At 37.9% G+C, this 26,597-nt stretch overlaps 4 protein-coding genes and 1 pseudogene across 4 annotated transcripts; all 5 read right to left on the bottom strand.

Annotated features, from left to right (window-relative positions):
• Window positions 1–1,224: 1,224 nt before the first annotated feature.
• LOC141841065 (uncharacterized) lies at window positions 1,225–2,004 on the bottom strand. Its single transcript, XM_074729189.1, has one exon. It carries the CDS (start codon window positions 1,971–1,973, stop codon window positions 1,437–1,439), a length of 537 nt encoding a protein of 178 aa, XP_074585290.1. The 5' UTR covers window positions 1,974–2,004; the 3' UTR covers window positions 1,225–1,436.
• A 6,871-nt stretch (window positions 2,005–8,875) lies between these two features.
• Window positions 8,876–10,347, bottom strand: LOC141840514 (uncharacterized). The gene is made up of 2 exons (XM_074728526.1): window positions 10,236–10,347; window positions 8,876–9,931 (listed from the first exon to the last, which is right to left on the bottom strand). The coding sequence occupies exon 2, from the start codon at window positions 9,845–9,847 to the stop codon at window positions 9,341–9,343; it is 507 nt and encodes a 168-aa protein (XP_074584627.1). The 5' UTR covers window positions 9,848–9,931; window positions 10,236–10,347; the 3' UTR covers window positions 8,876–9,340.
• Window positions 10,348–12,069: 1,722 nt separating this feature from the next.
• Window positions 12,070–13,324, bottom strand: LOC141840426 (NAC domain-containing protein 72-like). Its single transcript, XM_074728408.1, has 3 exons — window positions 13,159–13,324; window positions 12,810–13,081; window positions 12,070–12,722 (listed from the first exon to the last, which is right to left on the bottom strand). Exons 1-3 carry the CDS (start codon window positions 13,310–13,312, stop codon window positions 12,156–12,158), a joined length of 993 nt encoding a protein of 330 aa, XP_074584509.1. The 5' UTR covers window positions 13,313–13,324; the 3' UTR covers window positions 12,070–12,155.
• A 1,108-nt stretch (window positions 13,325–14,432) lies between these two features.
• Window positions 14,433–22,057, bottom strand: LOC141841042 (uncharacterized; annotated as a pseudogene).
• Window positions 22,058–23,781: 1,724 nt separating this feature from the next.
• On the bottom strand, window positions 23,782–25,064 carry LOC141841429 (uncharacterized). Its single transcript, XM_074729603.1, has 3 exons — window positions 24,357–25,064; window positions 24,161–24,224; window positions 23,782–24,064 (listed from the first exon to the last, which is right to left on the bottom strand). Exons 1-2 carry the CDS (start codon window positions 24,978–24,980, stop codon window positions 24,162–24,164), a joined length of 687 nt encoding a protein of 228 aa, XP_074585704.1. The 5' UTR covers window positions 24,981–25,064; the 3' UTR covers window positions 23,782–24,064; window position 24,161.
• Window positions 25,065–26,597: the final 1,533 nt, after the last annotated feature.

The following is a 26,597-nucleotide window of genomic DNA, read 5'->3' as shown; positions in this document are numbered from 1 at the left end:
TGAACACAGATTTTCATCCTGATTATAACTCGACTTTAGCTACACATGAAACCATTTTTATCTAGTAGGATATTAGGAACTATTGTGAAAGGTCCATACATTTTTTGTGTTATTTTGGCAGTGATTGATAATGGGAGGATTAAGCTCCAAATTTACTTTTACAGTTCTATTTATTAGAAATAGTTAAAGCATTTGAAAATCTCTGAGTTTGTGCCTCTTTTATATTATGTGTGATGTTGTCTAATTTCTCTTTTTTTCTTAATCATAGGTGCACGGGCCTGGTACAGATATAAACATTTTGTGTGTGGGTCCACGACAAGTTACTAGAGAAGTAAGATTTATATATTGCTATCTATCTTTAGATGTTGTTTTTTTTCCCACTTTCTTTGACATGAGCATTTTGTATACAACTTAATAGCTGTGTTTCTGTAGATTTGCAATAAGCACTTGTATCTACAACCTAATTTTGAATGTTTTAATGGTTTTGCAGGAAGATTTTGTTGGAAATGTGAATGGAAACAAAGAAATGGAAGGATGGAGAAGATCCTCATATGGAGGAGTTTTAGTCTTACATTGATAGTTGAGAGCAACTTGGTTGATTTATATTGTATCACAAACATTGATATTGTGAATAAATGCATGAGGAGAAACTCTCTCTCACCGGGAATCGTCTAGGATCGTTTGTTTGAGCCCTGTTGCTTTTTAAAAGCCTACAAGGATTATCGGGAGATTGATATAACTGTCACATAGGAATAGCAATAAAATAACTCACACTGCAAAAATATTAAACCAAAAAATAAGACAACAAAATTGATTATTTTAGAGCTAATTATTAAGACCTATGTTTCAGTTTAGGTCTTGTAAATAACAACAATTAACGATATGGTCATATTGTGTATTCCACTGCCAATGCAATCCAAACTATACATCTTAATTCTTTTTGAACAAAATGTGAAGAAAAATATAGTAGACATTTGATTCATTATATTAATAACTTTTGGCAATCTTTAGAAACTTGAACTTCACTTTTTTCAATCATAGGGTTACCAATATAGTTTGATAACTCTTTGAGTTAATTGTTTTGTTCATTGAACGAAAAGCTTAAAAATTTAAAATACCTAAAAGTAAAATTTGAGAACTAATCCCAAAACTAAAAGTTAACAAATTGCATATGAATATTTAATAGTGTGTGTTTTATGATTATTAATTTGACTTGAAGGAATATTTTAGGAAATCAGTGTGTGATAATTTAAGAATTTAAAAAAAAAAAACAAGGTACACGATTGATTTAGGTATTTGGGAAATTTAAGAAAAGTAGGAGTTTGATTTCTGTGATTTTTAGATATCGATTTTTTTTCTTTCCTTTTTTTTCATCTAAATGTAAATTTTACAGACTGTCGTTTCCCCCAAAGCCTCCGGCTGCCGGAATCTTTTCACTACCGCCACGAGAACTCCGACAAATCGGACGGTGAGTAAAGATCGTCGGCGTAATTAAAGAGCCCAGCATCGTACACCAGGCCCTCCGCCGCCGCCTCCACCTTATCCTCCGTCTGGATCCCGCACCCGAGACCACCGTATCCGTCCATCTCGTCAGCGAACCCCCAGATCTGGCCAAACCCAACGCCGTCCACCTCTCCCCCATCTCCAACGGCTATCTCCGCCTCGGAGGCGCCGCACCCTTCGCCCGGCGAGCGCGACGCCGGCGGCGGCAGGCCGAGCTCGTCGTCGGAGGCCTCGAGAAGGTACCCCAAGTCGGGCTGGTCGGGAGCCACGAATCCCCGGACCGGCGCGGAGGGGAGCGAGATCTCCTCCTCCAGACTTTTCATGACGGAAGCAACCTCGCTTCCCGAGGCGTCGTCGTCGCCGTCGAGGATGCTCCGGAAGAACTCGTCGCGGAAGCGCTTGGCCTCCGGCGAGCTCCCCTCCTCCCGTACCTCGTCGCGGCCCCTCTTCCTTCCGCCGGATTCTTCCATCGGACCAGTCCTGTAGAGCTAGGTTTCGTTTCCGGCGAACGGTGGCAGAAGACGCGGAGCGGCAGCAGCCTTATATAGTGAAAAGAGGCGGATCCGAAAAAAGCAAGTCCGTACTGAAATATATAATATAAAATACAACAGGGGCCAAAGTGTCAAAAAAAGCAGCGGACAAATTGGAGTGTCTCCCTCGTCCCATTTTATGAATTCGGTTTCAAATCCGGAGCTGCCGTCCGCGGTGGGACCACCCGATGAGCTGGACATTTCCGCGACGGTAACGTTTTGGTACGGATAATGGGTTGGAGTTGCGGGCCGGCCGAACGGACCACTGGCTGATACTAAATCAACGGCGAGCAGAGTTGGCGATCCAACCCAACCACATCCTGCGCCGTTGGATTCCGCCAGCCCCACTAGCGTTAAAATATGATCCTTGCCAAATTTTGATTTGGATCGGTCCCTGAATCCCTTACCCGGAATGGTCACGTCCACCCACCTGCGAATCCGCAATAAATGTATGCGGTCAAGTATTATTCACGGACGGGATATGTAATATATCATCATTTTATATATATTAAAATATTTTTTTATTTGCCGTGTAAAAAAATTATTGATGGATTATTTTTTTGAATTTATATTCATATCAAATAAATACTATATATTCTCTGATTTTGGGCCATTTAAAACTATATATATATATATGCGGTCAAGAATTATTCACGGACGGGATATGTAATATATCATCATTTTATATATATTAAAATATATTTTTTTATTTATCGTCTAAAAAATTTATTGATGAATTATTTTTTTAACATTTTTTTATCAACTGATTATATACTCCGCTGCGCGCCGACTTCCTATGCACCTGTGCGCGACACCCCCGACCTCCATCCAGCCACTGTTGTCGTCGTCACCACGCCGTCCGGCCATCGGAAATTGTCGGCTCGGGCCCGATCGATGGCCCACTCGCAGGCGTACTATCCGACACCGGATTCCTGTCGGATTGTGGTCGGAACTCGGAATCCGGTCGAATTCGGCTGAAAATCGCCGAATCGCAGACCCGGCCACTGTGGGCCAAATTGCGGCCAGAGACCGGCTGAGGAAGGACCGCCGACGGCTGGCGTTCCTTCCTCGGCCAGTCTCCAGGCACGATTTGGCCGGAAATCGACCGTGATTTGATCCACAGTGGTCGGGTCCGTGATCCGGCAGTTTTCGGCCAAATTCCGATCACAATTCAGTCGAAATCCGGTGCCGATCGGCGCCCCGACCAGTGGCGTGTCGACTGGGCCCAGTCCGACGGTCGGCCGGACGGTGAGGCGGCAGCGGCGGGAACAGCGGCGGGTCAGCGCAAGGGAGCACTGTGCATTCCCACTTTTGGACGGTCAGATCCTTGCGATCACGCGTGATGGACGATGATCTTGCTGTCGCGCATGGGTGCGTGTGTGTGTGTATATATATATATATATATATATATTCATTTACCCTAATTCAAACTTTTAAAGAGTCAAAATTTTCTTAAACTTATTATTATTATTTTTAACTTAAAATGCCTGTGAAATAGCTTTTAAACGTGGCACATGATTAGTGTTTGTTATGAGGTGGTGCCGGGAACATGGGGATCACATGTGGCCTAAGGACATAAATAATAATAATAATAAATAAATAAATAAATTTATTTTCCATGTTAATTAATTTCAAAGCAAACTATCATAAAGTTACAACTAATTAATTATTAACTCTAAGCCTATATAAAGATTCAGAGATTAAATTGGTTGATAAAACACATGGACTTAATAGTCTAACACTTTACGAACCATCTAAGATTACAATTTCATATATAATCACTCACAATTAATTATCGTCCCTAATCGGGATGAGACAAGTCTTTGCACCGTCCTACACGAATTTTGGGCGAGATATCTCACTTCACTCTCACGTCATTAATTAGACAACTAACACATACTTATTATTCTACCTATTATTCATTGTGTGTATATAAATATATATATATATATAGAGAGAGAGGACAGATAACCTACACACCATCATATCTCATGTGCGACATCCATCCGTGATATGAGTGCGCGGGGCACCTGGATCACTTTCGAGCGTCTTGATTCACCCTAACACACTCAGTATATGAGCATATATATTAAAATCAAGTGCGTATATATTTTTTCAATTTTTATTTTTTTATTATATTTAAATATTAAACTCTAAACACTATATCCTAATCTCTAAACCCTAAAAAAAATTTTAAAAAAAAAATTATATGTGGGGAGTACTCATCCACGTTTACAGACAGCACATAATTATAATTATATTGTTTAAATAATTAAGATTCATGAACTGGATCACTTTGCTTATTATTAATTATTAGTTAGCAAGTGGTGCGCGCGCATTGTACAGCCTATCATCACACACGTTAATCATGCATGAATCTAATTAATTAATAAATATATCCCTCCATTAAATTAATTTATATGATGTATGTTTTCCATGCATCTCAAAGACTTCCTCACTAATAATCTCTATAAACAATATTGGTATGAGTACACCTTTCACATTGACTTGGTTTAACCTTCTTTTTTTATTTCAATTACAAAATTTAATTAGCAGTACGTCTATGTGAACTTAATTAGTTCATATGTAAGTTCACTTAAAACACCTATCATTTATATTTATTCACTTAAAACTCCATAACTATTTGCTAGCTAATGAATACTGATACCTATCTTAATTCTGAATTATCCACGTAAACTGATCATATGTCTTGATATTTGGCGACCTTTACTCTTTTTTTTATAAAATGGTTCATATATAAATAAAATAAAAAAGAAATTAGACCTTTTAAATGTACAATCAAAAGATCAACTTTGCTTTGTAGTTGCATGACTTTTGATTTCTACGTGCATGTCATGTGTATGTCGTTTATCTCCACCATATCATACTTCGACTTTTTAAAAAATTAAAAATAAAAAATATTTTTCTTTAGAGTTTAGTACTTGGAGAAGATAAATTTGTGTGATTGGGACATATAAATATATAATTGAGAGATCGATGAGTCGGCCACAAGTTGATTGAGCTTTGCGTGTTTGCAAAGCTTGCCAAGTCAAAATAAAATCCACCGACCAATCACATACATTTTGTTTCATTTGGATTTAAATTAAAGCAATTAATTAATTAGATATTCTAATTTCTTTTTGATTTGTGTGGCAAAGGTTGTTATCAATGCTATTTTGCTTTGCTTCCTCATCACAATTTTCATATACAAATCGATTCCTTAACATTGAGGAATGCTAAATTGGAACGTCTATCCATTTGAAATAACAAGTCAATGGCCTATACTAATCAAGCATCTTTTATATCTTCGAGTATATCTATCTTCCACCGATTTAATCGACTTTTCTATCATATCAATTTCATCGCGTCTCCTTAATTTCTACTTAATTGTTTAATTAATTAATACAAGGATATTATAATCTAGCTCACACTAAACATGAAGGACCATGCTTAAATAATTTAATTGGGACACAATAGAAACTCTCTTACAATTAATTTGTAGTCTACATGTCACTTATATATGGTTGGTTCAAGAGTATTCGATTAAAATCGAATTAGCTGAATTGAATTTGTTAAAATTAAATTAAAAAATAATAATATTTAATAAAAAATTTTAAAAATCTTTTTTAATTATTTTATTATTTTATAAAGAACCATTTAATATATTTTAAAAATTTATAATGAATCAATTAATCAAAATAGTCAATATTTTAAATTAAAAAACATTCAAATTAATCGAATTGAATCTCTCGATTAAATTCAATCAATTATTTTGATCGAACTAAAATTCAAAGTCATAAGAGGATAAGGATGGTAGAACAATATATAGGTTATAAAAGACAATATATATATAGGAGGGTGACAATGGAAGTATATATCTCAATTAGCTAAAGGTAGTAGGTATTAGTTGGACATGAGTGAGACTGTTAGGCGTATAGATTGAAAGGTGAATTAATGAGCATTATTAATTCGTATATATATAAAAATTATAATTATTGTTATTGTCATCGTTTTTTCTCTAGCTACTACGTCTACATGCAATGGCCAGTTACGTTTCCACCTTGGAGAAGAGAAAGCGAAAGAGAAACCATGCATTGACTGAGTGAAACAATTAGGGTAACGCCAAAGACAAGACTTGGAGTTTGAGTGGATTTGGAGAATCTAATCTATTATCTATTATCTATTATCTATTATCTATTATATATATCGTTCGTAGCTGGTGATGTAGAATGATATCTACTCTGATGTGATGCATCTGCTTTGTTTGCTAATTGAAACTTGCAAGCACCTTGCCTTCTTCGATGCTACGTGGACAATTAATAATTAAGTGATGATCATGGTGTTATTGGAAATTAAATTTCTTTTTTTTTATGCGATTGGAATTTTAATTGTATATAAAGAGGGACTAGTTTAGTTTAGTTTAGCTTAGAAGTGGGTACACGTTTACTCTCTGCGAAGGACCATGGACACTAAGAACTAGCATAACAGTTTATCATAGATTTAATTTCTCGAGTGAATAGAATATTAATGTCCAAAACAAACAAACTATTGTAGTGAGGAGAAAACAGCTTTGCGACTAGACGAGGTCGTAATTAAACTTGTAAACGAGCGTAGAAGCTGATTCAAAATTTAGATTGCTAACTCGAGATCGCTAATGTGAGGTGAAAATTCAAGCACAAAACAAGAGTTTGTTGAACAAATCAAGATATGGGCAAGAAGCCAAGTGAAGGAAGCTATCAACCTGCAATTGGGCTGAAGTAAATTACAAACTTGGGACTACTGTAGGCAGCCCAATTAGCAGACAGCCTGCTTAGTGGGTTGGAGCAGAGAATTGGGCCGGTACCAATCGAAGAGAGTAGTGGTGGAGCCCATGCTAACATTTGACATGGTTCTATGAATACTGTCGTCTAGACCCGACCATGGGCCGGGTCCAGCCCGGACCCGGCCCGGACCCGATGGCCCGGGTGAAGGGGTCTGAACCGCCGGTTCGAGTTTTTTTTTCCAACGGTTAAGATCATTAATGTCTGTTCAATATATTTATATATAAATATATTTATTTTTATTTAAATAAATTATAATTTAACACATTGTTGCTGGGATCGAACCAGGACATCCCAAGACACAAGCGCATATACTCACCACTGTTTTACAACATCTTTTGTTTATAAAATTAATATAATTATATATATACTATATTTATATTTATTTAATTCAAATCCATTTTAAGGCTCTGTTTGGATCGGGTGAGGGACGGTTCATTAATGGAAGGGGAAGGAAAGGGAAGGGAGGGAAAGGGAAGGGAAGGGAGAAGAAGATCAGTAACCTTGTTTGGGAGGAAAGGAAGATTAAAAGAAAAGTCAAATAGAAAGTCAAAAATATCCTTTCTCACTTCCGTTGCTCTTCTTCATCAACATCTCGCCAGATTCGAGGCTGAAAGTCTCCTCGCGGCAGCTGAGCCCCCCCCCCGGGCAGCCCCTCCCAACGCCTGCAGAGGCGCCGATCGGCACGCGACCACCGGGGGAGTTGAGGTGGTGAAGGGAGAAGACGATGATTTTTGGTCTGTTCCAAAAATCCCCTTTCTCCCCGTTCTTCGCGATCTCGCGGTCCAAATTTCAGTGCTAGAGAAGGAAAGGGGGAATAGGAATGCGCAGCGGATGAGATGGGAGAAGAAGAAGATTCTGTTCCTCCGTTTTGTTGTTAGATCTCAGTGCGCTCGATTTGTTCTTGCGACGGAAGAAAAAGAGAAGAAGAAAAAAATTAGATCTTTTCTGGGATTTTTGTTTTTGTGGATTGGCTTCTTGAGCCATCAATTCTTTTGATTAGAATTCGTCGCCTGTGATCGATCTGTGTGCGTCCTTCGAAGAGGAATGGACGACGCCGGCGATGTGGCTGATGGCAGCGAAGTAGGCGTCCTTCGAAGAGGAATGGAGGACCGGCGCCGGAGGGGCGAACGAGTGGAGGCAGCAGCGGCGGAGGAGCGACGCAGCGGGTGAGCGGAGCATCGGCGAGAGCGGGAGTGGACGCGTCCCCTTCCTTCGCAGTGGGTAAAATTGGAATAAAGATTCGTAATATTGGCTTCCCCTTCCTTACACCCCGATTTGGGGTGTAAGAAATTGTGGCTATTTATGAGCATGGAAGGAGAACACTTCCCCTCCTTTCCCCTTCCCCTCCTTACCTCACCTCATCCCAAACAGAGGTAAATTTTTTTTCCCCTTCCTTACCTTTCCTTCCCTTCCCCTCACCTCCTCCCAAACAGAGGCTAAGACGCCGTTGATGGGGAACGAATGCAATTCTCACTAGTCTTGAAATATCCACCACTAAACTACATCGACTTTTCTCTCTTTTTTTTCAATATTTCTTTTATATAAATTTTAAATTTTTTAATATAATAATCTCGAACCGTCGCGAACCGTGAACCGACGGTTCTGAACCGTGAACCGTAATCGTCTTAGGCGGTTAAGGTTAAGGGTCGACCTGCCATAAACCGTCGAACCGGCGGTTCCGAACCGTCGGTTCCGAACCGTCGAACCGTCGGTTCCAAACCGTCAAACCGTCGGTTCTGAATCGTGATCGGGTTTACTGTCGTCCCTTGAATTTAGTCTGAATATTTTAATTTCAAAAAAATATATTATAAATAAACCCTTTTCACGTCAACAGTTCGTCTATGGAAAAATTCAAACTAGACAAAATGTTGACGACACTACGGATATGATTCGTTAGTCAGCTCTTGTATTCTTATGCTCCCTTTCCTTAGCTGACAAAGCTGACCAAGTCTCAACTTTAGACCATATTTTACTCAATCAGAGAAAGAAAAACAAACACAACACATTCTGATCCATGCACCATTTGACTTGGAATGAAATCAAACAAGTCATTTCATAAGAACCCTAGCTAAACACCATTCAGAAGATCCAAACATAAGACTTAAATATACAATATTCACACATTTCCAAGTTTAACACTCTCCCAAGCACAAGTTTCAACTTCTAACAATAGCTTAAAAATCCAATTTTTAGAAGAAAAATGAAAGCTCAGAAGATTCGGCTTGTTGGCCTCTTCGATCTCTCTCTCTCTAATCTGATCTTGTATCTACAGATTGAAAACTTAATACTACAAACTGAAAAAGGTAGGAAGGTAGTAGGAAGCATGTACAATGACAAGAGAAGCTTTGGAAGGCTTTACAAATTACCTAAAAGCTTGTCTCCTTCAATTTGAGATCTTCTCCGGATTGAAAATTTTGAAATTTTCGAAGTTAAATCTGATTGTTCATGTCTTCAGAGCGGCGGTTGTGTACAAAGATGGCAATTTTAGGCCACAGCGGTGAGGCCGCTGCAGCTCCGGCGAGCACGGTCGAGGCAATCAAAGCCATCGACGCGGACGGCTGCTGGTAGGAGGCCGAACTTGGCGTGAGCGCACCCGTGCTTGGGGGACATGGGCGCCGTGGATTGGGTTAGCGGGAACGGAGCGAAGGGCGCTGGCGGACGGTCCTCGCCGAACCGGGGGTCGTGGACGACCGGGTTGCTGGCACGACTCGGCGGAGAGCCGCAGAAGAATGGCGAACTTGAATCCGAGCGGTCGAGTTCTCCACCATTTGCGAGAAGCAAATCGACAAGGTCTTCTTCCACTGCCCTCGAATCAGGGAAATCCTCGGAGGGCCACCGGAACGGCGGCACAGGCTCCACAACGACGGCGAGCGGGATGAGCCGGCGCGGTTTGGGACAAAAGGTTGGGGCTTTGTGGTCCGCGGCGAGGAAGCGCGGTCTCGTCTCTTCGCAGGCGGCAAAGTTGTTCTGCTGATTCCCGCAGCTGTTCATCTTCGCTCCGTTCTCTTCCAGATCCGCCCCCAAAACACTTGTATCAGTGCAAGCGATCTCTTCCCCAAAACACAAAATCCTTTTCTACAGATCGGAAGAGTGAACAACAAAACGAAATCAGATCAGTAGCTCTTTTCGAACAAAAAACAATCTCAATTTTTTTTAAACAAAAAAAAAAGACCATCAAAAAACTTAAAGAAATCTGATCTAAATGTAAAACACCAAAACTTTGTTCAAAAGAACTGCATAAAAACAACGGAAAAAAAACCAGGAAACAGATCTACAACAAAATTCCCGACCAAATCAAAAACCTAACAGATACATAAATTGAATATCTTTTAGAAAACAAAAATAACACGAAAGAGGTAAAGATCGAGTCTTTCTCTACCTGACTTAGCTCTCGTCCTGCAAGAGAGAAATTGGAGGGAAATCCGCAAAGGAACAAAAGGGGGGATTCGCTACGAGCTTGGAAGAAGGCGAGAAGAAGGAACAGAACGAATTTATAGAAAGGGATCGAATTAAATAATCGTTAAGGGGGGAAGTTGTGAGGATGGAGCAGAAGTAATTGCTTTTTTTATTTATCTAAATCTTACGAGTCCATTAATTCTCAAATATACCGTTTGATTAGTTATTTAATACCATCTCACTTTATCTTATTTTTTTAAAAAATATTATTATAATAACCCTTTCAATTTTAATCTATACAAATAAAATTATAATGGTTATAGTATAGATATTCAATAATATATTTTAATAATTATGATTTATAGCTGTTGTATATGTTTAAATTATTTTTTCTATGTAGTTATGGCTCGTAGCTACAATATTATTGAAAATATAGATATTTTTGAAAATAAAAATGGAGTGAGATGAAATGGAACATTATTTTTATGATAAATAAAAAAAGGAACAAGCTTGCTCTTTTAAATTTTTTCCCCAAAATATATATAATAGCTTTCACGTGTAGTTTCACGTGAGAAGCCAACCAAATTCATAATTTAAACCTTTCACGTGTATTATTATTATTATTATTATTTTCAGAGATCATGTAAATGTAACACCAGCATGTCCTTTTTAATTCTCACCATTGGTGTTTTAAGAAACAAAAAAACGAAGTACATGCATCGGATCCATAACCATCATGTGCATTCAATTGCAATTCGCCATTAAAAAACACAGACATTAATTATTTTGTACGTACTGCATTATTACAATTTTTATAATTGCACCAAAAATTAATATGGGTACTAATTAATCCTATCCGAGATCAAAGGATAAAATAATTCAGTAAAAATAATTACGAATATAAGTCGAGTCGGTTTTTTAATAAATCAACTTCTTTTGGATCGAGCTTTCATTTAGATCGAACTTATAGTAGACCGACTTCTTTTAGGTCGGCTTTCGAAATGTCAAATAAAAAGAATATCCTTCAAATAAAGGTTTGAAAAGATTTAAGAAGAAAGTTAAAGTAAAACAAACCTTAGTAAAAATCCTTAACATTTAAGTCATATGTCAAAGAAAATTAAAAAGTTAAATAGCAAATGAAAAGATTATCTTGATTGGTATTTCCTTTTCTAATCGAAGGACACCTATCTGAATGATTAGCGCTTCAATAATTATGTTTGTTTGTGATAAATATTTTAATAATTATCGAGTTGAATCAAAGTTTTAATTTGAGCATATCACATTTGATACGACTCTAATGGAATCGACTCTTCTATCAAAGACTGACTTGACTCGAAGTCAATTTGATTGGATTCAAGTTCATCTTGACTTTGAACACATGGTTTACCCTTCTCACTTCTTCCTGATCTCATTCTTTTGCTGCCCAAATTACCTTAACCTTACTAGGAAATATTGCATACTAGCTAGCTTAACGCATACTCTCAATTCCTTTTGACCTACCTACTTGTTCTTGATCTCACTATATTCACTTTTTCTTCTGCAAAAGGTAGACTTCACCAGCCAGCGGCTTCCAGCAGCCCCACGACCATCTATGAAGAAGTAAATCAAAAAACTGAACCACATTCACATGTTACAAAGATGTTTACCTTATAGTTAAAAAAGCATACAGATCATACAAGCTACTCACACTCTATCATTTTAACAGTAATCTTAGAATGTATAGGATTATATATAATTAATTGTTTGTTTTTCCCCACAAATTTTGGTTAATTATAAACTATATATATATCAAGAATTCACACACATTTACTTTCTTAATTACTTACTTCATAGCAGCTAGCTAGCAGTACTCATTTGTAAATGCAATATCTTTATATATATATATATATAAAGACACTCTCTCTCAATGTGCTCTCCAAACTACTGTTTCCTGCAGGTTCACAGCTGGCTGAACTCCTGATGAGGCAATTACAGGGAAGCTCAACCTCATGCTGTTTCCCAGTAGATCGTCGTCGCCAGCTTGCACCGCTAAAGAATTCAGATAATTGGGAGCGACGACGACATCGGTGGCTTCCGGTGGTTGCGGTGCTAATGCTGTTACATTAATCGTAGGGTAATTCGGGGTGAACCCCAACCCACCTGTTGCTCCCCATGGAAGTGAAGGCTGCTGCAGCTGGCCACCATTGGCTTGGCTAGCCATCACCCAGCTCAAGTACGCGTTGTTCACCTCCACTTTGTTGTGCATGTTTATGTTTGGATCATATAAACAGCTCGTTTGCAATTGCACACGGTTGGAGCTCGACGACGAGCTGACGAGGTCGTGCAAGACTGAGACATCGACTTCTCCGAGCTCGTTGATCGACGACATGGCACTACTGTATGGAGAGCCCAGCAAGCTGTCAGCTGGCTGTGGATTCTTCGCGATGTTGTTGTTGTTCTTCTTGAAAACCCTACACACGACCCACTCCTCCTGTACATGCAATTAAGAGGACTGATATCAAACAAGCTAAGTGCACTACTTGAACGTAATTGTTATATATGATTATATTATACGTACCTTGGTTGGTCTGTACAAGGGCGAATTGGTTTGGAGTCTGTACTCATGCATCACCCAACTTGTCTTCTCTCCCTTGGGAGCCCTCCCCTTGTAGAACACTAGAGTTTTCTTCATGCCGACTAGGCTCCCTCCATTTTGGTAGATCTCCTTGTCTTTGCCTGTGGTCTTCCAGTAGCCGGCCGTGGTGGCTCGGTTGGTTCGGAATCCGGTGGGGTACTTTCGGTCCTTGATGCTGAAGAAATACCACTCTTTCACTCCCATACTTGCCTTCCCTACACCATAATTAAGCTAGTACTCCATTAACTAATTGTCTTCAGAAGACATGCATGCTTCTATGTATAGTACGTACCTGGCAAGTCCCAAGGCTCAGACTTGTTGAGATCGACATCGGCAATGGCTCGCGTGATGAAGCCAAACTCAGTCACCTTCCTTATTAGATAGTAGGTGATGAGTTCTTCGTCGGTCGGGTGGAATCGAAACCCCGGAGGAAGATCCTCCTCCATTGATGAACTGAAACTAATTAGGGTTTTAGGCATGGCAAGGGATCAGCATATATATATATGGGGAGGTTGAATGCTTCTAGCTAAATCCTAACAACTCTAGGGAAAAAGATAGGTGAGGTTGAATTTGATGACAAGTTTGGATTGGTGAAATCTACAATTAAGGCAGTATAATTAATTAATATTGCCATGAGATATGGTAATTAATTGGAGGCCTTGTTGGTGTGTATCTGTGTGTATGTGTACTGTGCAATTGGCAATTGGAGAGGTGTGAGAGTTATCACTTGGGGACTGTGTGATTAAGTTATTTGCTTCTTTCCTGCCAACCCTAACCATTTCGACCAACCACATAAATGTTAGGGAGAATTAATCAGGACTTTAATTTGTTTTCCTGCATGCAGTAAGATAAATCATGTGCATTTAATTTTAATTTGTTGAGAATATTGTAGGAATTTAATGGAGTGTGCATCATCTTAGCAAACTGGAACACAGCTATTAATCTTTAACTTTTTGTCTTGGTGATGCTCTACTTAACTTGTGGAATTTAAGAAAAATATATATTGAAAACAAGTAATCAACACAAAACAAGAAACATATATATTTTATAATTAACCTTAAGTATATATACGTGCAAAATGTTAATTATTTTTTTATATATCACAATCTCTAGCAAATCTCTACCTTGACATGCATGAAGCAATGAATGAAAGACAAGACTCCACTCAAAAAACAAAAGTATAAGTCAACAATATTCATCAACTAAATCCAAGCAATGCTCAAATATAATTAAACTTAACTACATAGAGCGACTTACCATCGTATTAGTAGAATTATCATGGGCAATCAGGTGAGTCGATATATCGAGAAAATTTACTTTAAAAAAAGTTTAAATAGATCCTTCTAATATAATCTATATGATGGTTTAAATCATATCATTTTGATAGGAAAATCATAACAGAGATTTTTCACAAGTTTATTATTTTTGAGAGAAATGATGTTTATATCGAATCATCAATAAGCTTTTAATAAACGGTCTATTGATATCTTCTCAGTGGCTGCCTCCTGATGCAATTGTGAGATGAGCTTCTGCTAGATAATTAAATCATTCCACAAACTCAAACTATTAATTTAAAGCATTCAGGAACTGGCAAAACATACTCTTAGCATCAAGCAAAAGCATGATTTACAAAACAAAGTTTCATGCTTAATGTTTAATTCAAAAAGATACACAAACTTTAGTCTCTATGAAGCCACGACTAAACTAGACCTTCGAAGAGATTAAAGGAGCAGCTTTCTGCGACTACGAACACCAGAGCAACTTCAGATAGTTATCTACTCGAGACGAAAAACCAAACTTATTATCTTTGAATTTAGCAACATCATATCCTTTCTTGAACTATCTCCTTTGTTGGTAAAATTTGGTTAAACTCGAAGTTGTTCTAAGAGGATTGGAGAGAACTGAGCAACACCTTAAGTTTCTCCCAGTTGATGTTCTCCCAGTTAATTAACTCGGCATTGGCGAAAGAGCGAAGAAGAGTCCAATTCCAAGCACAAGCACCAAAACACTAGCCCTTCATGCAGCCAAAGTTACGTGTTAACTTCATCAAAACTGTCTTGCAGTACTTGTCAGCTTCTTTGATGGATGCTACTTTGCTGGGGTCTGTGGTTCTCAACAGGGCATCTTCATTCTTTAATAGAGAAAATAAGAAGAAAAAATTCTGAGCAACTAAATTTTCAAATATACTTTGCAACTAAAAACCTGACCAGATCTAGATATATATACAAGTGCAACAAATAAGTAAATTTATCATATCATCGATAGATGCCAAGGATGGAAATCCAAAAACCATGAGCTTCTAATGACTGAATTTGGACCAGAAAATCAGAAATATTTGACAGTAGCTATACTTACTTTAGCCCTCAAATGCTTAAGTGTTACTTTGAGAGTGTCAGCAGAAATTTTGGCTGAGTAATTTCGCCACTCAGTGGAGAGTTTCCGAAGAACAATAATTGTTGCATCAACATTCTCTAAATAAAGTTTTTCCTTCATAATACAACAGTTAAAGCAGTTAGAAAGGTTTACAAAATAATAAAAGCTATGAAACACATTTGAAATAACAACTCACCCACTGTTTATAGCACTCAACATTCTGAGTCAAACACCAGATGAACAAATCTGTCGCTTCCTTTGTTAGCTCAGGAATTATCTGTATATGAGTTCCATGTTAAAGTACAGTCATACTACAAAAACATCAGCTTAGGGCACATAACAATGCAACATCTCAATTATACTTTCTTGAATCGCTTGGATAGCAAAAGGCAAAAGCTGTTGTGATGCTTGCTTTGTGGTTTTGGTACCAGAAACCAGTAAGAGCCAGCTCTTTTAGAGTAGGATAAACCGTCTCAAATCTTTCAGTTGGCCTGCAGCAACATATGTTAGGAATTCATCATAAAATTCTGTGCTAGATGGAGATAGTTACATGGAAATAAACCAACCTTGACCCGAGCTGTAGAAGCAGGAAATGTCACCCGCATGAGCAAATCAAGTGAAGCAGGTGGTACTATGCGTTCCCCCTTCCTAACAGCACCATTTAACAGAATAGTTCGAGCTTTTGGTCCTGAGAGAATCCTGAAATCAAGCCAGAAAGTAGCTTTGACTAAAGCAATAAAAATGGAAGGATAAGAGTATCACCATTGCCTAAAGGCAGACCTTTCAATCAATTGCAGCACCAAGTCCCTAGACTGTGGGTTCACATTTGATTTTCCACAAACTACAGGAAATAGGTAATGTGACCAGATATACATGCCAACAACTAGATCTCCTTGAGAAGCCTATCAAAAGATGACATCATCTCAGCTTAAAAGCAGTGGTCATAGTGAACCACTCTTAGATGAGCAAGCAATCCTGGAGCTAACAACTTACCTGTGCAGTGATCCAGATAATAACCGGCAGTTTTTCTTGTCCTTGATATTTTGGATCGTCTCTTAGTTTGGGCAAAAGGCTTATAAGTATGTCAGGCTTCCGTCTCAAGGTCATTGCTAGCACAACAAATATTGCAGCCTGTAGGTTTCATTGCATATTTACACATATGGCATAATGTTTACATACTAGAAGCAATAACATAATGGTCATTACAAGAATTCAGTCGAAGTCACAATGGCAACATATAAAAATATACAATTCAGTCAAAGACTTGTGAAAAAAAATCAGGAAAGTTAAATGCAAGTGGCAATTAACACTTCCCAGTATGGCATGCAGTTTTACTTTTATCTCATGTTTGAACAAAAACTATTATGCCTTACTGTTGAAAAGGCTAGTGCACAAAGAATACAAAATCATGATTCTCCAAACCATTTGTTAATTAAGACTATGTAAACTTCGAAAAAAAACTTGCACATACGTCCCTACAAACAAACACTATGTTTCCATATTTACCACTCCAAATTTTAGTTTTGAAATATACCATTGTCAAACTTAAAATCTTGCATATATGCCATTAGAGAGTTCTTTAGCAAGGAAATAGTAATAAAATGATTCAAACTGACAATTTTCTCCTTTAATTTTTAAACATGTATGAATTGGCATTGAATTTGATCAATTATCAATATTTTAATTATTTTTTCTAATGACATGTTTTATATATTTGATATTTGGAGTAGCATTTGAATATTTTTCTCAACATAAGCAAGAATACTACACAATTCTACAATAAGATAGTTCTAATAACCACATCCAAGTAAGATGCTGCAAGAGAATCACATGTTCTGACTAGCCGAAATATTCATATTGCATTCCCTTCCCATTAATAAACTTTTATCAGTAAGAACAAAATAGTTGTAATAAAATCTATACAAAATTTTTATCCCTTAAGGACCAGCCAAACACCAAAGTACCAAACAATGTTATAAGTCACACTGACATTATTATTATAAAATATTATAGGATCATGAAAAATCTTGGTAAAATGACACTTTATTCTATTTTCAATGAAAAATATGTCAGGCAACATTGTTGAGTTAGATGTAGGCAACATGATTAATGAAGTATCATATCAAAACACTGAAAACGATCATTCATATAAAAGAAATAGTATCTGTACTCCTTTTTTGTCTCAACCAAAACAATCCATATCTTTACTACTCACGTGTATATTCAAGTATTCTCAATTATGATGTGACTGTTCTCGAGCATCCCAGCAGACAAAGCTCACAATTTTTCTTAGCATGAGATAAGTACACGCCAAGAATTTGATGATAACTCTCAATATGATGACCAGCTTTACTACCTATCTGCTTAGCTCTCATATAGAAAATTGGTGCTCTGGCTGAGAGGTCAAATTCAAAGTTGATTACATATAATAGTCACACTAAGAAACTCATTTACCGAGATTGGCAATTCATGTAGGTGGGTCATAAGCTGGTTGGTTCACAAACAAGTAGTGTACTCGTGGATCATCTATTTTGTGGACCATCACATCCATCCATGTTCTGCCAGCATATGTATGGAACAAGTGGAAAGAACAAGGAAAAATGTAGCTGAATATTACCAGAGCCTTTGGTGCAGTTGGCTGAACAGGTTTTTTTGAGCCCTTAACCGCAGGTAGCTGACTCGCCAAGTCAGAAAGGATGCCATCAAGGCACCATAAAACAAAATCAGTCAAAGCTTCAGGGGATTTCAGTGCAAGCCAATCAACTGAAATCTTGTAAACAGATTCAGGTATATGGCTTAAAGGAACCTGTGCCAAAGTAATGGAATTAAATTAGATGTCAACTTGCTGAAAAGTTATGAATTATAATGGCAAAACATCATGATCAAATACTAACATTTGAAGACAGTTCGAAAAAAAAAGTAGCAAGCAGGATAATATCTCATCCATCAGCGGCCTTAACATACCGACATAAAAAAAATAAATAATAAAAGATCTACTGAAAATGTTGTACATTTGATGGAGATGGAGATGGAGATGGAGATGGAAATGGAGATGGAGATGGAGATTACACTAAGACTATGCCATCATTAGCAAAGGAAGATGAGTCAGAAATGGAATAGAAAGGAGATCTGGTCCCATGTTTGCATTATTAAATAATTTGGGAATACCATATCCTTTTGTGAGGCTTTCAACCGCATTCATTATCATTTAAAAAACAAAATGCAACAAGCTGGCCACAGAATTTGATGGTTCTTCAACTAAATTAAAGACATGTAAACATTGCTGTGCTACATCCTTTCAAATTGATAGGATTAGTTCTCCCTCGGACTATGTTGTAACAATGTTTATCAAATTGAACCTAATTCTAGGCTTGAAGGAAACATTGGAAAATTCTATTGATAAATGAGGCAGAAGTGGCACATCATGATGCGGAGCCCACTAATGTCTAAGGCTCAAATATTTCCTACAAAATAAGTTTTCAATCTAAGTTGTACTATTTGACTGGATGATAACTTACTGGAAAAGGATAAGCTGGTAAGAAAAAAGGATAAATGAGGCTGCACATGTGGCACATCATGATGCAGAGCCACCAAGGTCTAAGCTTCATGTATTTCCTACAAAATAAGCTTTGGATCTGAGTTGTGCTAGAGGTTTGGCTGAATGATGACTTATTGGAAAAGGAAGCTGGTAAAGAAAAAATCCAATTTACCTAAGATATCATAAGTCAGGTTTATGGTTTTACAACCACCTCAAGGACAACTTGGTTAAGTTTTTGTCCAACTTGATCTTAGACAAACTCCAAGAGATAAGAACTGAATAGTTGAGTTGCCACAAATAAGTCCTCAGGTATATGACAATGGAAGCAACTAGGACAATAACCAAGGCAATAGAAAGGGGAAATAATTGAGGAAAAGATCTCAAATTCTAATGCTAATGATCTGAATTTGTAACCAATAACCAATTCTCCAAAAGATGAAGCTGCTATAAAAGAAATCAGTTTACATATTTTGGTCAAATGAGTTAGAATGATGTTTTGAAATTCAACCAGTTGGTGTTGACCTTTGACAGGTACATCAAATATTACTACCAGATATACTTTCTGCATCTTGATCTACATTTTCCTGCATAACAAGCTTGACAACAGAAAATAGGAGCCTATCAACTAATTAGAGGTAGTGATAGAATACAGGCTAGGCTTTTTGCAGTTTGAACAAAAGACCAATCAAAACATAAATGAGGAGAGAAGAGATGTTCTCTCCAGCCCAACTTATGCATGTCTACAAAAGCAGAACATATCGGAAGGTCAAAGTTGATAAGTTAGTCATTTGGCATTTATATAAACATACACAAATTGGTTCCTGACAAAAAGCCTTCTCCTTTAAATACCTAGGTATCCTGCTTGGGGGAGGCTCATATTAAAAAAAAATGAATTTTATTAGAAAAAGCTCCAAAAGTCTTAAGATAAAAATTGATAGAGAAATTCTCAAGATTTTTAGGGTATTAATTGATATGATGATTGTATGCATAGATCCCCATAGATAAATACATACATTACCTACGTTGATGATAGATGATATGGCGAAACCAGCTGCCTCCATGTGTCACATGGGAGTTGAAGTCGTGCTGAGCTATCGATCAAAGCTAAGATGAACCAGACGAGGCTCAGAGGAAACGGACTTAAACCTGCTACGAACCCGGGCCTAGTCGAACCAGTTCGAAGACAAGTTGTCCATCCGGCCCGAACACGACCCAGGCCTCGGCTACCGACCTCAGTCTCAATAGCCGACCTTCAACTCATCTCGATCTCAGATCCCGACCTCGGCCCCAGTGGCCGACCTCATCTCTAGCTTGTTCCGGTTGCCGGCCTCCTCTCGATCTCGACTACCGACCTCGTTCGATCTCGACAGTCGATCTTGACCTCAATGGTCGACCTCTGTTTCAGCTCAGTCTCAATGGCCGACCTCAGCTCCAACTCGGTCTCGATTGTCGACCTTCTCTCAGTCTCGACCTTAGTGGCCAACCTCTATTTCAGCTTAGTCTCAGTGACCAACCTCTCTTTCAACTCAATCTCAGTGGCCAACCTCAACTCGATCTCAATTGTCGACCTCCATCTTTTCTTCCACCCCCTGCCTGGGCCCACCTACATGGTTCGTCTGCAAAGACTGGTTCTCCCGAAAAAAGGGGAAACAATATCGCATATCTCGAAAAACATGGAGCAGTAGGAGTGGATATCTCGGAACATACCATAAATGTTCACGGGTATCTCGGAACGTACCATAAACAACCACGGGTATCTTGGAACAAACCACACATGATCATGCGTATTTCAGAACATGCTTTAAAGGGAGGCACACATTTCAGGGAACGGGCACATAAATAGCTATTTAAAAGGTTGCCCCACCTCTGTGGACACAAGTATGCATACACGAAATCCTAATTCTCCCTAAGTCATTATTCGCCTTTTCGTAAAACCTTAATTTAAATGTCGGAGTGGCTTGTCGGGATCTATCCCGATATCATTCTAACCCTCTTTTAGAGTACTTTTCAAGTCTTTTCATCTCTTTCGGCAGTTATCCCCGGGGAGCGTGCACATCAATCTGTTCGTTGACCGGTGGCTTGATCATCACGGTATTTGACCGGAACAATAATATGGACCAATTTAGGAGAGATTTGCCATGAAGCAAGTCAAACTGTAACAAGAGCACAAAAAGCAACGGGGCTTTAAAGTTCCATCTCAAGAATTGAAAAGTCGGTCAATCAGAGTTTTTTTTTTTTTTAAAGCAACTAGACAGTGCAGAACAGGATGAATTCTTGCATGTGAACATCAGCAGAATTTGAGAATGAGAGCCAACCTAATGGCATTCTCTATTTTTCGATAATGTGCATTTTGCAATGAAGGTCAACCTTTGTACTAACACATAAACCATCATCTTCAGGTTTTCTATCAAGAAAAACAAATAGAAAAAGTAACCAGAGCACCAAACACATGTTTTATATGGAATGATAAGATATAATGAAAAAGGAAATTAACAGGAGGCAGAACAAACTTACATCGACAATCTTCTCGAGAGGTGATTCCTTGAAGATCTTAAACCAAGGAAATTGCGATACACTCACAGAAGTAAACGAACGTGCGAAGAAATCTGCAAATCTCATCAGTTGAATATCCTGCTGTGATTCATAAGTTACCTGAAAAGATAGAGAAGGTCAAAGGGAAAAAAAATCCCTCCTTTCTAACACTGATAAAAGAAGATTCGACCTTTAGACAGATTGTTTTGAAATTATAGACAAGTAAAAATGGTTAAAACACCAAAATTTGCACAGATCTAGTCCTCACAGAAATCTCGGCAAGAAACGAAGCTAGATCGGTGGCATCGATCTTGGCGGCAGCCTCGTCGACCGTGACCTTAGGCTTCTTAACCTTCTTTGGCTTCTCCTTCTTCGGCGCCGGCGTGCCGTTCTCCGGGGCTCTGGCCGCGCCGTCGTCATCGTCATCCTCGTCCGAGGAGGCCGGCGCAGGTCTCGATCTGGCAGCATCTCCGGCCTCGGCAGCCGCTGCGGCGGCCGCGGCGGCCTCGATGGCTCGACGTCGCTCGCGGGCCTTCTCCTCGACGGAGTCAAAGACATGCGAGCGATCGGGGAGGCCGTTGGCATGGCGGGGGCGTTCGGGTTCGGCCTGGGCCTGGGGCTTGCGCTGGCGCTTGGAGTAGGTGACTTTCTGCCAACCGTGGCTGGGGGCGGAGGCGGTGGCGCCGCCGCCGTCAAGGAGGAGAGAGGGATCGAGGGTGTCTTCCATCGGCGGAGGAGGAGGTGGAGGCGGAGCAGCAACCGGGAAATGGGCGATGAACCCGAGGCAGTAGATTATATAGAGAAAGTGGGTCCCTCGCTTCTTTTTCGACCGGACCGTCCTAATTGGAGGTCGACGCCGTAGACGGATTAAAAGGAAATGGGCAAATATTTTAATTATTACTTCCATGTAAAAGAAATTGGATTGTTTTATATTTTAGTTATCTATTAAATTTTAAATATATTTTAGTTATCTTTTATTTCATTTTTTATAAGAAATATAATTATTAATTACTAAAATAAAATATATATACAAGTCTTATTTACTGAAATATAATATGGGCATAAAAACTCTTGAACATTTATTTTTCACATGTAAAATCAGATTTGAATAATGAATAATAAAATATGATATGAAGGAATCTAATTAGTTGATATGAAAATAATAACTGCTAAATTTGATAAGTGTGAATTTTAATTTAATGAATAAATTTATATTTTATCATAAATATGCTTATTTAATTATTTTAAAATAAAAATTGTATTAATCTATATCACAATTTAACTTTAAGAAGTAATGAAGACAGGTGTTAAATTCTTCTTAATTACGATATTATATGGATTTAAATATTTCTAAAAAAAGTTTTTGTAAATTTAACCCATCTATCATTGACCAAACAACTATTAGTATATTTAATGCTATATTTTGTGCATTTGAAGATTAAGTTATGGTAATAATTTGTAAGGTGCCAAATTAATTTATAAATTATTTTACACTGTCAAAATTATAAACTTAACTTCACAATATAATATTTTTTATAATTATTATGATCTAGGGAAATCTTATGAACTAGAAAAGTCAAAGATATCAATAAATTTGATTAAAAGTGAATAATGGGACAAGTATTTTAATTTTTAAAATTATTTTATTTTATTTTCTCCAAAATTAAAATTTTCAACAGTCAACTTTGATGAATAATATTGTTATTATATCGGTTTTAAAAACTCCCGTATATCATTTTACACAGATGCGTTAAAAAATTTGTGTTTGTTAGCATTTTTATTTTCTAAAAAATAAAAAACTAAATATTTAAAACTATTTTGTTTAGCATAGTTAAATTTATTAAATATCAATAGTTTGATAACTTAACTTTCTTTTCTATAGAAATACAAATTTAAGATGAGGAATAATCATTTTCATTTTTAAATAAAGAATAAAAAAGGTGTGTACTTATACTTATCATTTATTTATTTGTCTATTATTTATGAAAAAATATATTATTGCTGAAATGAAAAAAAAATATTATTTAAAAAAAAAGACGATATAACGGTTAGAATAATAAATTGGACATGCCAAGTCAAGTATTTATACGGACATGCCTATCTGAGCAATAAAATTAAAAATTCATTTTATATTTATTATAATCCTCATATAATCATCATCACGTGCATTTTTTATCTTTAATTTAAAATTTTAAATATGCAAACTACAAATATAAAATATTAAAGAATATGGATTCTATAAATTAAATATATATATATATATTTTTATAATTCAAATATCCAACTCTAATACTAATCTCGAAGATGACCTACGAAATCTTATTCTACTAAAATTTTCCACTTTTATTATCGCATCAAACAATTTAGGTTGAGAGGGGAAGCAGACTCAAGATCACCAAACAAGAGATCAAACAAATCAGCAAATCACATTTTTCTCTTCGAACACGATGAAACAATTCACATTGATTATAACCAAAAAAACAAACAAACAAACAAACACAGAGCTTTCTGATAAAAGTACATATAACTAATTCATCCAACAAAGTTCATACTTTTAATCAGAACACATACTTTTCTAAAGTCTAAACTGAAACTAGAAACAATCAAAATTGAACTGCTCGCCATGTGAAAAACGCGTTTGGGTCGAGATCAAATGGAGACTTCAATAGCTTAATCTGAATTTAACTTACAGAAATAGAGGAACAATCGGTACGAGTGTCTCAAGGAACAGAACCCTCATCATCGATCTCATCTCCTGCAGAAAGATCAACTAAATCAGTTCGATTCAACTAGAAAGGGGGGAAATTTTTGTTTTTGTTGTGGTGGGGAACGAGGGATGAATGGAACAAACCTTAATCATCGACTTTGTAGGTTTCAGGAGTTATCTCAGACAACCATAAACCTGGGAAACAATACTGCAGATACAATTCGAGAGTAAGAAAATGCACATATAAAAAAAATCGCAAGAAAAATCAGAAAGGGGATCGATCCCAAGCGAAGTAACTAAGATTAGGGGGGAAATGACGGTTTTTTAATAGAGATCTTACGTCAAGCTGCCGCTGCACGATCCTGGACCTCTTCTTCGGCCTCCGAGGGGGCTTCGTCCCCTTAAACAACAAGTAGTCCTGTTCGATCTCCTCACGGGACAGTGCGATCGAAAATTTCCCCATCTCCGCTGCATCTGATCTCCCCCTCACGGCATCCCCCAGGGGGAAGCTCTTATCGGCCAGCAAAGGGGCGGAAGACCCGGGAGCCGTGGTAGGGCAACCATCCTCGGCCGGAGCGTTACACGCGGCCCTCCGCTTCCTAAGATTCCAAGGCCTTTCCGCATCGGGAACCGAGGAGGATAATGTTCTCTCCGCTCCCTCAGTTGCTTTACCCTTCATCGACGCAGGCGAGGTCTTCTCCAGATGGGATGATGGTGGGCACCTACCCGTCTTGGGGCCGATCCGATCGCTTGAGAGGGTCAACGTTGCTCCGGTGTCTTGGCGACCGGCGAAGGGGAGGCTGGCGCAGCGGAGATGGCGCTGGTTGCCCCAGCTAGGAGTGGGGAAGGTGAAGTTATGCAGCTTCCGGGACAGAGACGGAGGGGAAGCGCCGGAGAGCACCGGATGAGGAGTATCCGACCCTCTGGAAGGGAAGCAGCCCTCTGCGTGGGGAGCGATCGTCATGGAAATCGGCGATCCAAAGCGGCGGCTTTCAGGGTTAAGGAAAGGGAGGGGAAGGCAGGAGAAGGGAGAAAAGGATTTCTAACGTTCGCGTTTTCTCTCTCTCTCTGTCTCTCTTCGCTCGCGGGGTTTATAAATATTATAAAATTGGGTCTAACACTTATTCATGATTCGTTTCATCCGTCGTTCTTGTTTTCTAGGGAAAACTTATTAGAGGGTATGCTTTAGGGTTTGAAATTTTGTTCGAGTAGGTGAAGTCCATTTAACAATTTTAAGGCTGTAACACTTGTACATAATTAAAGATCCTATTTAGGAATTTATGTGTTTGCATCTTACAATCCTATAAATTTAAGATCTCAAAAGTTCGAATCTCAAAGTCTGAGCAATACTCTCCACCAACTGTAGTTTCTCGATTTACCTCTTCACAAATAGTTCGTGATTTTAATCGGACTGCTGGGATGATGAATTACATCTTTTACATAAGAAAAGATTTTAAAAGTTCTTCAATAAATATTTGTGTTTTATTTGAGAGGATGTGAGGGAAGGAGAATAGAGGGTAAATAAGAGGAAAGAGAATTTTAAAATCTTATTTGGGATAGAGTGAGTTAAGAAGGGGAATGAGTTCCATGCTCGTGAATCGTTAAAATTTCTTACACTCCAATTTGGGTGTAAGGAAGGACAAGGGGATTCAAAAATATTTTATTTTAATTTTATCCCTATTTTAAAATATTAATTCTCAAATTAATTCATTTATTTATATATCTTCTTTGTGTCGTCGCTCCTCACACCATGCGCGCCATCATTGCTTTAGTGTCCAACCCCTGTCCTCCACGATGTTGGCGTCGGTATCGTCCCTCGCCGCAAATCTTTTCGAGGATAAGACTCAAGAAGGACAGAGACAGATAACCTTAATCTTCTTCTTCTCCTCCTCCCTTGATAGAGACTTATCAAAGAGCATGCGTTGTCTATTTTAGGACCTTCTATATCCCAACTTTTATATGCAATACTAACAGAATTTTATAGTTTTCCTATCCGTCCTCTACCTACGTTATTTTTTTAAGAAGTGAAGGTTTTTTTTTATAATTTTATATATTTAATCTTCATTTTCATCCATTTCCTCCCAAATAAGATAACACATGTTACGTTAATAAACTTTTCATCCCTTCAAAATGAGGGGAACATAAATATTTTAATTTTTCTTCTTTCCCTTCCCCTTCCCCTTCTGTTAATAAACATTTTCTCACCCCATCCAAACAGAGCATAAATAAGGGGAAGGGGAGGGAAGAATAAATAAGGGAAAGAAGAATTTTAATTTTTGTTTAAAATGGAGTGAGTTAAGGAGGGGAAGGGGAAAAAAAAGATAAGCTTCAATCTTACATGCTCATAAAATGATACAATTTTTTATATCTCAATTTGGGATGTAAGGAATGGGAAAGAAAATTTAAAAATAATATATTCTAATTTTATTCTTATTTTAAAATATTAATTTTCAAATTAACTCATTTGTTTAAGTATTTTATCTTTGCACTATCGCTCCTCACACAATGCGCACTGTCACCGTCCAATGTTTACCCGCTCGTACTCAATGACGTCGACGTCAACCCTCGCCGCATATCTCTC

Source organism: Curcuma longa, chromosome 11 (genome assembly GCF_044706935.1).
Source record: "Curcuma longa cultivar G26 ecotype Majalengka, Jawa Barat chromosome 11, ITB_CL_G26_1.1, whole genome shotgun sequence".
NCBI lineage: Eukaryota > Viridiplantae > Streptophyta > Magnoliopsida > Zingiberales > Zingiberaceae > Curcuma > Curcuma longa.
This window is presented reverse-complemented; position numbering and strand designations above follow the sequence as displayed.

What these genes read in the sequence shown, in the direction of transcription:
- LOC141840426 (XM_074728408.1), bottom strand. Translation starts at nt 13,312, where the DNA reads ATGGAGGAGGATCTTCCTCCGGGGTTTCGATTCCACCCGACCGACGAA. An exon ending in TGAGCCTTGGGACTTGCCAG is followed by an intron (nt 13,082 to 13,158) that starts GTACGTACTATA and finishes ATTATGGTGTAG; the next exon opens with GGAAGGCAAGTATGGGAGTG. An exon ending in CCTTGTACAGACCAACCAAG is followed by an intron (nt 12,723 to 12,809) that starts GTACGTATAATA and finishes TTGCATGTACAG; the next exon opens with GAGGAGTGGGTCGTGTGTAG.
- LOC141840514 (XM_074728526.1), bottom strand. Translation starts at nt 9,847, where the DNA reads ATGAACAGCTGCGGGAATCAGCAGAACAACTTTGCCGCCTGCGAAGAG.
- LOC141841065 (XM_074729189.1), bottom strand. Translation starts at nt 1,973, where the DNA reads ATGGAAGAATCCGGCGGAAGGAAGAGGGGCCGCGACGAGGTACGGGAG.
- LOC141841429 (XM_074729603.1), bottom strand. Translation starts at nt 24,980, where the DNA reads ATGACGATCGCTCCCCACGCAGAGGGCTGCTTCCCTTCCAGAGGGTCG. An exon ending in TCGTGCAGCGGCAGCTTGAC is followed by an intron (nt 24,225 to 24,356) that starts GTAAGATCTCTA and finishes TTGTATCTGCAG; the next exon opens with TATTGTTTCCCAGGTTTATG.